General features: G+C 32.0%; 1 protein-coding gene across 6 annotated transcripts in view; it reads left to right on the top strand.

The window, feature by feature from the left end:
• LOC129939572 (unconventional myosin-XVIIIa) overlaps nt 1-16,249 on the top strand; it is a 193,546-nt gene that overhangs the window by 175,643 nt on the left and 1,654 nt on the right. For 4 of the 6 annotated variants that reach the window (XM_056047632.1, XM_056047635.1, XM_056047634.1 and 1 more), the window contains 7 exons: nt 1,149-1,511; nt 2,415-2,597; nt 2,766-2,861; nt 13,688-14,003; nt 14,063-14,705; nt 14,768-15,148; nt 15,229-15,411. In XM_056047632.1, the coding sequence (XP_055903607.1) occupies nt 1,149-1,511; nt 2,415-2,597; nt 2,766-2,861; nt 13,688-14,003; nt 14,063-14,705; nt 14,768-15,148; nt 15,229-15,411 (2,165 nt within the window). Of the gene's footprint in view, nt 1-1,148; nt 1,512-2,414; nt 2,598-2,765; nt 2,862-13,687; nt 14,004-14,062; nt 14,706-14,767; nt 15,149-15,228; nt 15,416-16,249 lie in introns of those variants that run through there. The other 2 variants (XM_056047633.1, XM_056047637.1) reach the window with 1 other exon arrangement.

Here is a 16,249-nt window from a genome sequence, read left to right as displayed (position 1 = left end):
TTCAGGGTATGAGAGACTGTTTACAACTATCAAGTTTTTATATATCTCCTTTTATGAAAGTTAAAGATTTTCTATTTTATTCTATTCTATTCTATTCTATTCTATTCTATTCTATTCTATTCTATTCTATTCTATTCTATTCTATTCTATTCTATTCTATTCTATTCTATTCTATTCTATTCTATTCTATTCTATTCTATTCTATTCTATTCTATTCTATTCTATTCTATTCTATTCTATTCTATTCTATTCTATTCTATTCTATTCTATTCTATTCTATTCTATTCTATTCTATTCTATTCTATTCTATTCTATTCTATTCTATTCTATTCTATTCTATTCTATTCTATTCTATTCTATTCTATTCTATTCTATTCTATTCTATTCTATTCTATTCTATTCTATTCTATTCTATTCTATTCTATTCTATTCTATTCTATTCTATTCTATTCTATTCTATTCTATTCTATTCTATTCTATTCTATTCTATTCTATTCTATTCTATTCTATTCTATTCTATTCTATTCTATTCTATTCTATTCTATTCTATTCTATTCTATTCTATTCTATCGTCCTTAACTAAACTTTCATATCTGACCTATAAATGCGGCCCTGAGCCTTATGACTATTGACTATTATGCTACTTGCTGCACATTGCAATTGTCTAAGTCGCAATGCAGAACTTTCAGTACATTGTGACCACATGACATCTTCAGACCGATTTGAAGAGCGTCTTTCACTAACCAACGTTTATTCCACTCGGGCCGGGTGTAGGGAATTTTAGAAGAAAACGAAACAAGTTCAAGAACAACGTTACAACAAGTACAACAATTGCACGTCACATTTTTCTGTCATAATTTAAAAAAAAAAAGTTGTCAACACATTTGAAACAGAAAAACGCTCACTCATTAGAAAAAAGATTATCATGCGCGATAAACAAACGTCTTCTTTTCCTCTATTACTATGGCCTGCACCTTCAGGTAGATTATGCGTTAGTATTTCAATCTTTTCCTTTTAAATGTGAAACCACATTTTCTCACATCACCTTAATAAATCTATCATAACAACGAACAATATATCTAATAAATTTAAATTCGAATCTAATATTTATTTGTATTAATCTTTTTCTTTTCTTTTATCTTTCTTAGTTATCCGAGATGACAGTCGATTTGGCAGAAGAACGTTCTGGCTCACATATGGCCAGTGAACGACTTGAAGCTGAAACTGCTGAACGCTTAAAACTAGAGAAAGAACTTCTCGAACAGCAGGGCAAAGTGAAGAATCTGCAAGAGACATCGGAAAAACTTGAAATGGAATTGATATGTGCAAAATCCGAACTAAATGGTATCTCTGAAGATGACGATCCTGACAATGAAGATAGTGGAGGTGTATATCGGCTCAAATATGAGCGGGTAGCCAGGGAGTTGGAATTCACAAAGAGGCGCCTGCAATCACAACATGAACACGATTTAGAGCAATTAGTTGGGCTAAAGAAACAATTGGAGAAGAAGGTTAGTTCACGACTTATATGATAGAATTGTTAGGTATATATTACGGATATTATTAGAAAACCTGTTTTATTTCTGTGTAACATAATTGTTGTGTCTTATAGTCTTGTTATGTAATAACATTTGATGACAATTTTAATAATTTATTGACATGATGTTTTATTGCCAATTGAGAAAAAAGAAAACTTTTAGAATGTTTTGTTTTTAGATACAATTCATTTGAAGAAACAGCTGTGTCTATGTGTACATACGTTGGATTTGAAATTATTCAACAAAATCGATTTTGTAAACAATGCATGGGTTTGAAAACACTCATTTTATTAATTCACGTCGGTTAAAGTTATCATTTGTTTTTAAAGTGTGTTTTTGGAAGTAAGTCGAAATTTTATTTTTGGCTACCCAAGTTTTTGAATTTATGCTAAGGCTGCCACTGCCAACTGATTGATAAATTTAGGATTTGTGTAAAAACACACGAATGTAGTTTAATAGGGAATTTAAATGAGCGCGAAAATTGAAATCCATTTTGATTTAGAGTTGATTTCTGTTCATGAAAGTATAATATTTCTTTTTTAAAATCGACTTACTATTTTATTACGTTTTTTTTATTTTCAATAAGAAATATTGTGATTCTTGATTTGAATTCTCAAGTCACTAGTTAAGTACAGTAAAAACCTGCTTCATAAATTAATTGTGTATTTATTAATTTTTTCATTTGTTTAGTTAGTTGCATTATTATTCAATTCACACTTTTAATTATGAAGTCTTGATTTCAAATGGTTCAGTGAAAAAAATAGAATATTCTACAATGACGTTATTAATTTTCGAGGAAAATAAATACAGCATACAAAACAAACACTGAAAAGTTATGATTTTTCGCTGTTTTCAACTAATGTTTTTTTTTCACAGCTGTCTGATGCATACGAAGAAGTCGAAGAACAACGTCAAGTTGTTGGCCAATGGAAACGCAAAGCACAAAAAATGACAAACGAAATGAGTGATCTGCGTATGCTGTTAGAAGAACAAAATGGCCGCAATAATTTACTAGAAAAGAAACAAAGAAAATTCGATTCAGAATGTTTAGCCTTGCAGGTTTGTTAAATTTACTATATTTAAACTCATTAACATTATTCCTCTTGTACGTCCACTTTGTTCTTTACAAAGTGTACAAATAAAATGAAAAAATAAAACATTTTCATTTAAATCAAAGTAACGATGAATATATTATTATTTTTATTTATTTATTATTATTTTTTGCAGGACGCAGCAAGACTAGAAAGACAATCTAAAGATCGTCTGTCAAGAGAAAAAGATGTGTTGATAGCAGAAAAGTTTACACTGGAACAAAATTTAGCGGTAAGTCTGAAGCATTTTTTCTCAAGAAAGTAAGTTAAGAATACAAAAGATTTGCAAAAAAAACAGATATTACAAAGAAAAAATATTGCAACGTTTGATATTTCCAAAAAAACGTAGGTTAGTATGAAAAGGGTCCAGCAAAAAAACCTCCCGTATTTTTAGACGTTTATATTTAAGGCTAATTATAGATAAAATGGTATTCCAAGTATAGGTAGATAGAGGTCTACGTGCCGTTTTTAGTAATCATAATGGTGTGGCATTTGTCGTAGAGGAATATATCCGTAATGGTGGTTTTGCAGAGCTGTTTGTAAATACATTCTTTAAAACATTCCCGTTGGTGCTGTTTTAATTTCGTCTGACGAGGCCCATTTCCATTAATCGGGTACTGTAAATAAACAAAATTTCCGATACTGGACAACAGAAAACCCTCAAGAAATTCATCAACGACCACTTCACAGCAACTATGTGACAGTTTGGTGTGCTGTTGCTGAATTTGGTGTGTTGACTGGTATATTTTCAAAGAAAATAGGTTACAGTTAAAGCGGATCGCTGCTGTCACACGATTGAGACCTTCCTCCAACCAAACTTAAATTAGTTTACTAGGAACCACAAAGTAGTCTGGTTCCAACAAAATGGATATGGGAGTCCTTTTGCCGGACCCTGTGTATCTTAACTATACTACTACTACCGTGATGGTTAGTAACCGTCATGTTAGAGGTTTTAGGTTCAAATCTCTGCCTGTGACACCTTAAAGTGTTTTTTCACGGGTTTTTAATCCTCTTAGAGTAATTCTTTTCATGAAAAGCGCCTTTTCAACTAAGCTGTTCAGATTTGGCATTAAAACTGTAGGTCCCAATCATTCCTGCTATTACACACAGTAATGGCTTAGAGATGTAATTCACTATGACCTGGTTCTCTATGAGGTATTTCACTTATTTTTTTTAATTATTTCTTTATTTCTCTTGACTCTTAAATGGAAAGGCTTAGTCTTGCAGTTGACTTTTATTGTAAAGCGGTGCAAGAACTAGACAAATCCTGTCTTAGTTTAGCATGACAGTAACCCCTAAGAGCTTAATAACACATAGATTATACATGTGTGCGTGCCGTGTTACTTATTGCATAAGACTGTCATGTCAGAGGAATAAGTTCAATTCCTGCCTGTCCCATTTAAAAAAAAATGTATTGGTACTGCCTTACCTTTTGCCAAGAATTTTCGACTCTTCCAAGAGTAATATATTCCAGTCCTAAAAGTTCTCTGGAGTTCTGTCATAAGTCATGAGGTGTAATAAGGTGCTGGTTCTCTAAGAGCTACAGCACTGTTTAAAAAAAAATGAATACATAGAGATACGGCTTTTCAGCTATTAATGATGCACCACCCTTCAAACCTCCGTCACTGCTTCAAATCTAAACAAATCTAAGGGCTAAAAGCCTTTACATTTTGTTTGTTCAAATTTCATTGCTCAAAATTTTGGTTATAAAACAAGCAATTCAATACAATTTCAATTCCATGACTACATAACCTTTGAGTTAATACAAATTTAGAATCTTTTCCATGATATAAAAATGTAGTACAAACAAATAAAATTTCTTTAATTAAATAACTGCGACACTCATTTTGAGAGACTAAAGCATCTTGCATATGAGCTACGAACTGCGAACTGCGCGAACTGTGGATGTTCGTATATTTTGACTTTTCTTTCACATGAGATTTATTTCTATTCGCAGACAGCAACGAATTGTCAATTTATAATTATCCTTTTCAACAAATAAAACAAGAGTGGTTTAATTTTGAGGTTAAGTTGAGCGCGAACAATTTATTCGTTGAAGTGTAGATGGTATGTGGAACACGAATAGAGGTTGACAGTTCGTACCTACCAAATTGTTTTGACAAAATTGTCTTGTTTTAGAGAGCAAAATACAAATTTTATTATCCTAAAATGAGTGTCAATTGGTTTCTTATAATTTAAATGTGTTTTTGTTTGAAATTATCTTTTTGAAATGAGTAAAATCACGTTTGTTCGTCCATTCGTTGTTCGCTCTCATGTGCAAGGCCCTTAAGATTTATTTTTGACAAAATATAGGTACATAAACTAATCTGCAAAAAGTCGCGCTAAGGGGATCAATCCTTTAAACGTTTTCAATATCATATTCAATTCGTTCGATCACTAGCTTGATCCATTATGTAACTCATATTTTAACATCGTTTAAAGAATTGAAACAAAATTTGCTGGTATCCACCTCCTTTTACACATTACAAGAAAAAAACATTATTTTACTTAAGTTGCATAACCATAAAATAAAACTCTTTAAAAAAAAAAACACATTGATACCTTAGAAATTTTCTCACTCACGCGTAACACGAAACACCTCACTTCTCATTAGTATCCACAACAAGTACCTTATTCCTATATCGATAAAAAGTGAATCTATAGATAATTCAGTATTCCACTAACGAACGCACAAACGTACGAAGAACGGCGAGTATACTCCTACCTATGTAACTATTGAATCATTTTATTTATTCGCAACACACCTCTTTTTCAAGCTACTCGGATTCGACTTTAGCTTAAGCTTCAGCTACCTGTCACAAGCCAAGTTTAAGTACAATTTCAGTAGACCCTTTCTTTCTTTCAGTTGGCACTTAACTTACTGTGCCCTGGCTCTTGATATATCTAAGTACAAAATGTTTCAAGCGCGCATAAGGTAACAATAAAATAATTATAAAGTAAAACGAAAACAAAAAAAAATACAATACAAAAAACTCTCATTTAAATAAAAAAATATTTTCACGGATCAAAAGATTACAAATTGAGCCGAAGCCAGACTTGTTGTTTATGGTATTATACAGTTCACTAATATCAGGGGTGTATTTGTTAAGTTCAAAAATTTCAGGCCATTAACGTAACGGCCTGAATAAAGTTCAGAATCGCCAACATTAAAACAAAGTAAATCTCCCTCTGTTTTGGCTATTATCTATAAAATGTAACTCCCTTCACTGAGCTAGTGCTTTAGTATTTTAGTTAAGTCTTTTAAATAGTATTTAAATATTAAAAAAAAAACTACGAGTACATCTTTGATCCAGAAATCTAGATAAATGTCCTGCCCAACTCCACTTCAGTCTTCTTGTTCTATTTATGACGTCTATAATTCCAGTTCATGTGTGGATATCTTCATCTCTAATCCTATCACGCGGTCGTATGTTTAGAATTTTCCTTTCCATTATTGTTTGGAATATTCTAAGCTGGTCAAGTGATTTTGTAGTCAAGCTCATTGTCCATAAGTTAGAATCGTCAGAATAGAAGAGTCGAAGATATTTTTCCTTGTATCTGCACTTTGGTCCAATTGTAAGATTTCTTTCAGGCTCCAGAATTGTTTCCAGCTGTTCGTGATGCGTCTGTTTATTTCTTTATTTTCTTGGTCTTTGGATGATTTTATTTGTCCCAAATATATATAATCTTCTACGTACTCGATTTTTTCTCTGTCCAAAGTTATACCATCTTTAGTGTGATTTGTCATGACTTTAGTTTTTGATTTTTTTATTTGTAGTCCATAATTTCTGCACAAGCTCCGTCAACATTTTTTGAATATGTTTAGGACCTGTCCACATATCGTTATTCCATAGTTCTTCCAGTTAATTTTTTGAAAAATGTCTTCCAGGACAGCATAAAATAGAGGTGGTGAAAGTGGATCCTCTAGTCTGACTCCTTTTGTTATGTTAAATTTTCGTCCAATTTTCTCTGTTTTTATTCGTGCTGTGTTATTTGTGTATATGTTTTTAACTGTTTCTATTAAATCTGGGTTTATGTTTTGATTTCTTAGGGCGGACCATATCATTTCATGCTCAACGAAGTCAAAAGCTTTACTAAAGTCAATAAAAAGAAAATAAACAAGTTGTTTAAATTCGTTGCACTTTTCTATTAGCTGATTCATTGTCTGTAGGTGGTCTGTTGTGAAGAATCCTTCTCTAAATCCAGCCTGTTCTCTTGGTTGTTTGATATTGAAATCGTCCTTTATGGTCCTGTAAAGTGCTTTGGAGAACAGCTTGTAAATTGTCGAAATGTAACTTATTGGTCTAAAGTTGTTGATATCGTCCTTATTTCCTTTTTTATGAATTAGTGTTATTGTTGTTTCTTTACATTGTTCAGGGATTTGTTTTGTTAGAACGATTTCGTTGAATATTTTTGTAAGAATTTTGGATAGTGAGTTTTTTGCGTATATTAACATTTCCGTTGATATTCCGTCATTTCCAGTGCATTTATCTCTCTTCAGGTCGTCTATGGTCCTTTCGATAGTTTCTTTGCTGAATATATGGGTTTGTGTCGATATTGAATCATTGTTCTCTATTGTTTCTTCTTCTGTGTTGATTTTAGTCGAGGTGAACAGTTTTTCAAAAAATAATGTAGCGTTTTCATTTATGTCTCTTCGGTTTGTTATATTAACTGCATTTTGATCCTTCTTATTTACAATCTATTCTTGTGTATTATTCAAATATCGTTTTGCTTTGTTTATTGATTTTGTTTGTCTTAGTGTTTCTTTTATAATTTTTTCATTGTATGCACGAATATCACTTAGTTCTGTTTTTTCTTGGTTGAGTAGTTGTGTTTATTTTCTTAAATGTTCTCTTCCCAAATTTTAAGTTCATTTCTTCCAGCGACTTGATGAGTCTCTCCCCTCTTGCATTTCTTAGTCCATATCCATGAGGTCCTAAAACTGAGTTTTCTTCTTCATTTAATCTTTTTCCAAGTCTTGTGTTGAAATCTCCTATCACGTACATTAGCTCTGTTTTTTGATTGTTGAATGTTTCTTCAAGATTATCGTAGAATTTTATCATTTCTTCTTCCTCAGCTTTTTCTGTAGGTGCATATACTTGTATTATAGTCATTTTTGCGTTTTGAATTTTAAGTTGTATGCTACATATCCTCTCATTATGGAATCGGATATTAATTATTTTTTCTTTTAATTCTTTTTTAATTAGAAATCCAACTCCATATAGTCCTTTTGTTTTACCAATGTAGCAGAAGATATCATTAATATTTATTCTTTGTCCAAGCAATCTTACTTCAGCTAGTCCTATTATATCCCAATTTATGTCATTCAATGCTAGCTAGCTAGAAGAGAGTGTCCTGACGTTGAAAGTACAGATTTTTAATGTATTTTGTTGTTTTTTGAGTGTTATGTTCTCTGTTCGCTTATTTTTATTTTTATATGGGGGGTTTGATCTACTCTTCCCACTTTCTGAGTCTTGTTCGGTGTTCACTTCTTGTCTTGGCAGTTTATTGTAAGGTTGATGGTTAGTAAGTCTAAATTGCTATTTGTTATAGGTTAGTTCGTTATAGCCTAAACTGCATTGTTTTTTATTTCGTGCGCTATTTTCTCTTTCTACCAATTCGTTTGTATTTTGTTGTGTAAGAAATTTAGGGTTTATTTGTTGTCTCTTGGGGTTAATGTCCGTTGATCCAATTATTGTAGTTTTTGTCTTGTTCGTACTTATTTCCTTGTTTTTTGGTTGTCCTGATGGTGAGTTTCTCCTCCATTCCTGACAACATTACTCGCACACAGGAATGGTTGAGAGTTGTAAGTCACTAAGCCCTGGTTCACAACGGACTGTTGCGCCACCCCATTTGATTTTTTTTTTTGATGGTGAGTTTTGGTTAGAGCGGGATCTCTTCTTTGAGGTTTCTGGGCTATTTTCTTTCCAAATTTTGCCTTCAACCACGAGTTCATCTAGTTTGAAGTGTGCTCTTTTTCCTTCTTTTTTGAACTCGAGTAGTTTTGGTATAAGAGGTTTTCTAGCTTTAACTACAGATTTTGGTAAGTCTGCGGCGATGGTGAAAGTTGCCCCAGATTTCTTTCCCATTAGAACTTTTTGTTTCTTTTCGTAGCTTTTGAAGGTAATTCTAATTGGTCTTTTTTCCTTCTGTTTTCTTACCTAGACGGAAGCTTCGGACTAATGACTTAAATTTTTATTTTGTAATTATAAGATTCCATTTTACATCGTCCAGCAAAAGTCCAAATAGTGTTCGACTTGTTTTTAAATTAAAATTAAACTTTATATTAAAAAATCCTACAAACTAGTATAATAATAATTATTTTTTTGTATGTCTTCAGTGGCATTTCTTGAAACCTTTATTTGAATTGGTCCTCACTCTAAAAAGTCTTGACGAAAAGGAATTTGGTGTAAAAGAAAATATCTGAGAAAAAAATTGCAGCAGATTTAATGCTAGAGAATTTTGATAAATCACTAGAAAGCAGTACTTTCCATTATTTTCGACTTCAACTTATGTTTCTTTACTAGTGTATATTTTACGCAATTTACAATTGTAACGAAATTTAATGAATTAGTTTGATTTAAACAAAAAATAAAAACAAAAAAATTTCAAATCAATTTCTAAAACCTAATTCGACTACATTTAAATGACATCTGAATTTGGACTTCACCTTGTTTTATGTAAATCCGCTCATGAACACGACCGTTGTTGCTTTTATCTATCTCCCCCTTTCTTTTAAACAACGACATTAAAACCCCCTCAGCTCAAGCATAAGCATAGCTAAGCAGTAAGCAAACATCAAACATTTTTATCACACACTACACACAATCCAAACTATTGTCAGAGAAATTAAAAGTAAAAAAAAAACAACCAAGACCGTCTTGAGCGCTCAAACTCCATGGCTCGAATTTTGTGTGTCCGAAAATTTGTTCAGTTAAACTTCAAGTGCGTGACTGCATTTATCGCGTCTTAGTCGTCGCTCGCGTCGCATAGTGTATGAAGTGTAGTGTTGCAACAACAATAAGATATAATTATGCTTAAAACAATTATTTAATAGCCTCTCACAGTTAATTTTTGTGTGTACTGATAAGAGCAACAATTGTTATAGTTTTATTTCCTACGTGTTTTCTAGCAAAATACATCTTTTTATAAGGTTTATCACTCGTTTTTGGGACTCTATAAACGAAAAACGGATGTTTATTTTATATTTCTGGTTCTTTTGAAACTAAAAATAACAAACCAAAAAGAAACGTTTATACAAAACAGCTTAGTAAACCAAATACGTACCCTAGTTTCTTCTTGAAATTGCAAAATATTTTAGAGTTTTGTTTTTGTGCTGTTGTTTTTTGAAACAAGTGAATAGTTTCTGAAAAGTTTGTAAATCAATTAGAAACAGTTAAAATGATGAGCATTAAGTGCGCAATCTTACAAGTAAGTAGTGTCTCTAATTTCCAAGGGTTAATACTTATTCGTGATATTAATTAATATTAACTGTTAATGTGATGACCTCGTAAGAATCAAGAGAAATATAAATATGTGATAATAGAGTTGCCAACTATGAATTGAAATTTTAATATAATAATTCGCTTGTACTGTAAATGAACATTTTTTTCAAAAATTGAGCTGCTTGTGAATATCTTTCGAAACGAAAGTCTTTAATAGAAATCTCTATCAGTTCAGTCCAGTGAAAAATGTTTCCCTAGGTGTGTCTGGTAAACTTTTTCCAAAAACTTTATTTATCATTTCAAAAAAAAATTTGTTCAAAGAATACTTCTTCTTTATTATTCACAATAGGAAACAATTTTTTGGTGAAAACAAAATTTCCTTTTTATGACTCACCGGATTTTAATTGGAAATATTCTTCCATAATTAACTTAGAGGGATACTTAAGCGTTCGCGGCATGTCAATAAGTTCCCTTAAGTTAAAGGAAAGTGAACAAAATTCATGAGCGGTGAATCTTACTAAGTTAAAGTCTTTAAAAAAACAATCAACAACAAAACATTTTGGTGTGCAGTGATTTCGGTTTATGTGATTGATTTATTTAGCTCAAACTCTTATTTTATCTTATCTATTAATTTTCAAAATGTCTTCTTTAAATCCAAATATTTGTTTGGAGAATCCTAAAAATAAACAAGGTTAATAACAATTTTCTATCAGTTGTATTTAAATTAAATACAGTTCTACAGCTTACAGAGTAAAAAGTTTTAGGTAGCACGGTCGATTGGTGATTTGTCAAATTGTCTGCTTTAATTTACATAAAATAATAATTATTAAATACGTTTATTATCGTAGTAAATAAGTTAATTATCATAGAAAACTAGGGTCTTTTGATTAACAACTTCCAACCATTCCTGTGTGCGAGTCATTTCTGGGATGGAGAGGCCTACAGTTTTAATGCCAAATACGAACGGCACTTTTCTTGATAAGAATAACACTTGTAGGATTTGTCAATTCCTCGCAACAGGCAGTAAACGTGAAAATAACTTTAAGTGGCACAGACAGGGATTGAACCCATACCCTCTAGCATGACTAGTAATGTTTGTCCAAAATAAAAGAAGATGCAATAAACCTATTAAGCTATTAGTGATATACATGATACTAATTTATATTTTTTTAATCGAATTATTTTTTTGTCGGCATCTTCCAACCAATAATTAAGTTTTATTTGTCAAACGACCACCCAAAGAAGTACACAATTTTGAAAAAAATATTTATTTATACGATATTTTGTAATTTTCAGCTGATTCAACGAGAAAAATATGTCAATATTGTGATTCGAAATTTTAATTATCAACATTTTAAGAATTTTACTTTGTTTAAATAAGATAAATCTTCTCTCAAATTTAACGAATCTCATTGTCAGAACTTTTTGCATACGAGGCTGAAAATAATATGATTTAAGGCTAAGATAAAGCATTACGCCTACCATCCGATGAAGTATAGGAGCTTAACAGACAAGTTAAGTATACACGATTGGAAGATCTCAAAAAATGTTAACTTATTTCTTGCCAACAATATTATCAAATTTTTAGGAGACATTTTTTGAGTGGGAAACAACAACACAAGTTAACAGTGTTTTGAAGGAATTTAATAACTACGAAGTGCACGATTTGGCAAGAAATGGAATCAAACCTCCACACAACCTCAAATTTTACCCCTGAAAATGTTTCGATCTCTTAGAAATTCTTAAAGCCGATGCTAAGTTATATATTTTAAAATGTGTTTGCAGGACCTGTTGTTTTCACATCTAGTCTTTCAATTATTCTACCAACTTTTTCTTGGAAGACAAAAAATATTCAGCATTTGTCAGTCAATTTTCTACCAAAAAATTGTCTAATATTAAGATTAAATCAACCAAGCTTATAAACGGAAAGTTTTCACTTGATAGAAAATAGAAAATTGTTACTATTAGAAGTCTTTTGACAGTTCGGCCAATAGCGACACGACTTTTGAAATGAAACAATTTCTTTGAGCGTCGGTGGCAACCATAGGCCATAATTCTGTATAAAACCGTTAAGCGATTAATTTTTAATTGTTATGCTATTGTGCTTAATATTGAATCTTTTATCTTTTTAAAGTTGTTCTCGCCGCTCAGCTTGATAACATCATAATTTATAGTATACATATTTTCATCAATACATCATTTCCTCTATATGTCTGTAGATTAAGATATCTCATTAAGTCCATTGAGTTCTTTTTCCGTTTTGTTTATCTTTATTAACTCATTTCTTTTTGTCAGTTTTAATTTTTCAATGAAATTCATTTCAGTTTTGTTTTCTATGAATAATGTGCGTTATTGCTTTTGTAAGCAAAAAAGCAAACAAATTAAGAGAAAAAATGCTTTCACTTTAATGTCTAAAATTAAAATACACACATAATTTAAGCCAATAATTATTTGGTATTTATGCTGTTCTTTTTATCATTTATTTTTCCACCAGAAAACGACACATTTAAGTAGATTTAATTGTTTTAGTTTTATGCAAAAAAAAAATTAAAAAAAGATGAATAAGATGTAAAAAAAAGTGTGGCAAATTTCAGCATTTTTATATGCGCATACGTTTGCATAAAAGATTCTTGTCTGGAGGTTAAACATTGTAGTCAAGGTATTTCAATGGAATGTATTGTTCTGAAACTACAACAATTTAATTTTTCACTAAAGACTAGACTAGAAATTCGAGATTACAAGTTCTGATTGAAACCGTGCTCATCCGATTTGTATGATTCTTCAAGAAGAAGAAGAAGCTCAATCCACCTTTTTCTCATTTTCAGCTAGTTTTAACTCGTTTAAGATTTTTCTTTCAGAATACTCATTGAGATCGTTTAGGAATGCATTTCCAAAAAATAACATTCTGGAACTGGTTAAGTTAGGACATTTGTTGAGGAAGTTAATCGCCGTCCCCTTTTCCTTTTGGTCTCGACAACAACCATATGGGTATTCTAAGGAATAGCCAACTATCTCCCATAGGAAAGTGACCGGTTCATATTGTATAGTTAATCATGACATTTATGGACCAGTCCACAAGATAATGCAGACGAATTAATAGCCTCGACACTCACCTGACTGTCTACTAAAATAGCAGTGTTTCTGCTTTAGTTTAAGTCCGATTTTAGTATTTTACATGCTTCCCTAATTACTTTTAGTTATTCTTGAAACAAATTCTTTTTACCGTCCTATTCACAATACAGGTGCTTCTTCAGAATCCATAATTGTAGGCCTGGAGGACCGAACAACACAAGTTCTACATACCCCTTGTCTAGTTGATCCCACGTTAAATTAATCTCGAGCTGCATATATTACAATTGAATTTTTCGTACAAAAAGTTCAGAGTCTCATAACCAAATAAATAATTTAATCGTTGCATTGTCAATTAATAATTGTATTATGCATAGTTTGTCACATACTATTCCCAAGCTCATCAGACCAATTTAATTAATTAATTGAATTCAATTTATTTGAAACTCCTCTAGAATAAAATATAAGATCTTTTTGAAATTTGTTTGTCTTTCATGGATTTTTCAAATTTACATTATTTTCATTTCTTTTTGTTTTGTTTTAGGACACTCGTCTTGAGCTCGATCTCAAGGAAGAGAAGTTAGCATCGTTGCAGCGAGAATTAGAAGAGATGACATTCGGAGGTGGAACCGAAGAGGAAATAGCTCAACTAAGACGCTCTAAAATGGATATGGATCGTCGATTGAAGGAACAAGAGGAAGAACTTGATGAAATGGCTGGACAGGTGCAATTGCTGGAACAAGCTAAACTACGTCTAGAGATGACTTTGGAAACAATGCGCAAAGATGCCAGACGTGAGGCTCAACAAAGAGACGATGAATTAGAAGAGGCACGTGGTAGTGCCTACAAAAAAATCAAAGGTTACACATTTAAATATTTTCTAAAAGCCAGATAAAATTAAATTCGTATAACCTTTTAGCTCTCGAATGCCAATTGGAGACAGAACATGAAGAACGCACTCTCTTGCTGCGGGAAAAACATGAATTGGAGCGGCGGCTATCTGCGATGGAAGATCAAGATCGCGTCGATCGTCAGACAGAAGAAGCAATTACACAAAAACTTAAACGAGATCTACGCAAATACAAAGCTCTCCTAAAGGATGCTCATGCACAGCTTGAACGACTCAAAGCTGATTCACCGGGTAAGACACTCATACGTCAGTTACGCAATCAACTGGAAGATGCCGAATCAACAAGAAGCTTAGCAGTTAAAGCCAGACAGACAGCTGAAGCTGAATTGGCTGAGGTTCAGGCCATGTTCGAAGAATCACAAAGAGCCCGCAACGATGCCGAAGACAGGGCAACAGCATCACAGCGTGATCGCGCTGAACTTCAAGCACAAATCGAAGAGAACGAAGAAGAAATGGCTGAATTGATGAAGAAATACAGTACAACCGTGAAGCAATTGAATACAGAGCAAATTGCAATGTCTGAATATGAATTCCGGATATCAGAACTGGAGGCTGAGCGAAATTCACTTAAGGATAATGTAAGTGAATTGCAACAGAGATTGGAGAATGTCGAGAATATGAGTGATCCATCAGCTGCTATGCTGTCGAAACGGTACTATATGCAATTTAATTGTAAATATTCTTTTTTAACTTTTTGTTTTTAATCTTTCATAGCTTGGAAATACGCACCAAAGAATTAGAATCCCGCCTTGAGCTAGAACAAGCTACACGTTCACGTCTTGAGGTGCAAATAACCCGCCACAAAGAAGCAGTTGAGAAGATACAAAACGAAGTCACACAATCAAAAATGAGAGAACTAAACGCGCAGGATGCTCTTAAGAAATCGCAAAAGTGCTTGCGAGAGTTGCGTGAAGAATTCCATGTTATTTCTAATCGAGAACAAGAATCAATAACACGAAGAAAAGATCTAGAAAAGAAACTAGAAAATGCTGAATCCGAAGCGGTATCATTGCGTAATGATCTTCGTTTGGCATTGCAAAGAATAACAGATTTGCAACAAGCTATGGAAGAAGGAGACGATGATGTTAGTGAAAGGTAAGTTTTGAAATAAATAGATACAGTTTTGTTGTTTCAAAAGTATTTTACCAAATAAAATTAATTTTTATTTGTTTTAGTGATGAAAGTGATACTTCAGATGGTTCGCTTAGTGATTTAGAAGAACGTCTCAAGCCCATTCAAGTTAAACGATCGCCAATTTCAACAAAGAATAAAGAAACAACAAATGGTGTGGGCGGCAGTAATGGCAGCAGTGATACAACGTTAGTTATAAGAGAAAAAAAGAGTGAAAACAGCCCAAGGTAGGCGTGGTTGTGTGTAAATGTCGTTAGATTATTCTTTAAGTGTTTTTAGTGCATGTTTTATTTTCTCTATTATTATTTCTACTTGCAAGCCATTTAGTTTTTTTTCGAAATATTAAAACATTTCTAAAGTTTATGTCTTCACATCTGTCCTATTGATTCATTTATTAAGTTTTATTTTCATTATTTCGATACAGAGAAGCCACAAGATCTGTTATAAGTATACAATTTTAATTAATAAATTTATGGAATTCCAATCAATGATTTCTCGTTAATCAATAATACCCAATACAACATTTTATTTTTTTGGTACTGTATCAGCAACTTGTTTTTAACCCAAATAAATCAGAAAGAATAGAACTTCTGACCATTCACATCTATTCGTTAGAGATATCAAAAAATTAGTATTTTTCAAAACATTTTTTTGGAGCTCCAATGCTCGTAATCATCTATGAGACCAACAGATTTTTGTTTTAGTTAAGCCACTGTTGGGATAAACTCTTCCTCCGGGATATAAATCCCAATTAAATATTTTTTTGTTTGTATTAATTTCTATTTAATTAAAAACTCTTTTACCTTTATCTCACTCTCTACACGCTTAAAAGTATCTTTCTATCCATTTTATAGCACACATTTTACACTAAAATTTCAGCACAGTACAAATTAGATCTTCAGACCAACAGTTAGTTATTTAAAAAAATAGTTTTTCAAAAAATATTCAACAAACATTTTAATTCATTACTAAAGCGTCATCATCGTATACCATGTTTTCTCTCTTTCTTTCTTTTTGTGTTTCTGTCTTTTATTCTTTTTTATTTTGAACGCATTCCGCGTGTAT

This window comes from Eupeodes corollae, chromosome 1 (genome assembly GCF_945859685.1).
Source record: "Eupeodes corollae chromosome 1, idEupCoro1.1, whole genome shotgun sequence".
Lineage (NCBI taxonomy): Eukaryota > Metazoa > Arthropoda > Insecta > Diptera > Syrphidae > Eupeodes > Eupeodes corollae.
This window is presented reverse-complemented; position numbering and strand designations above follow the sequence as displayed.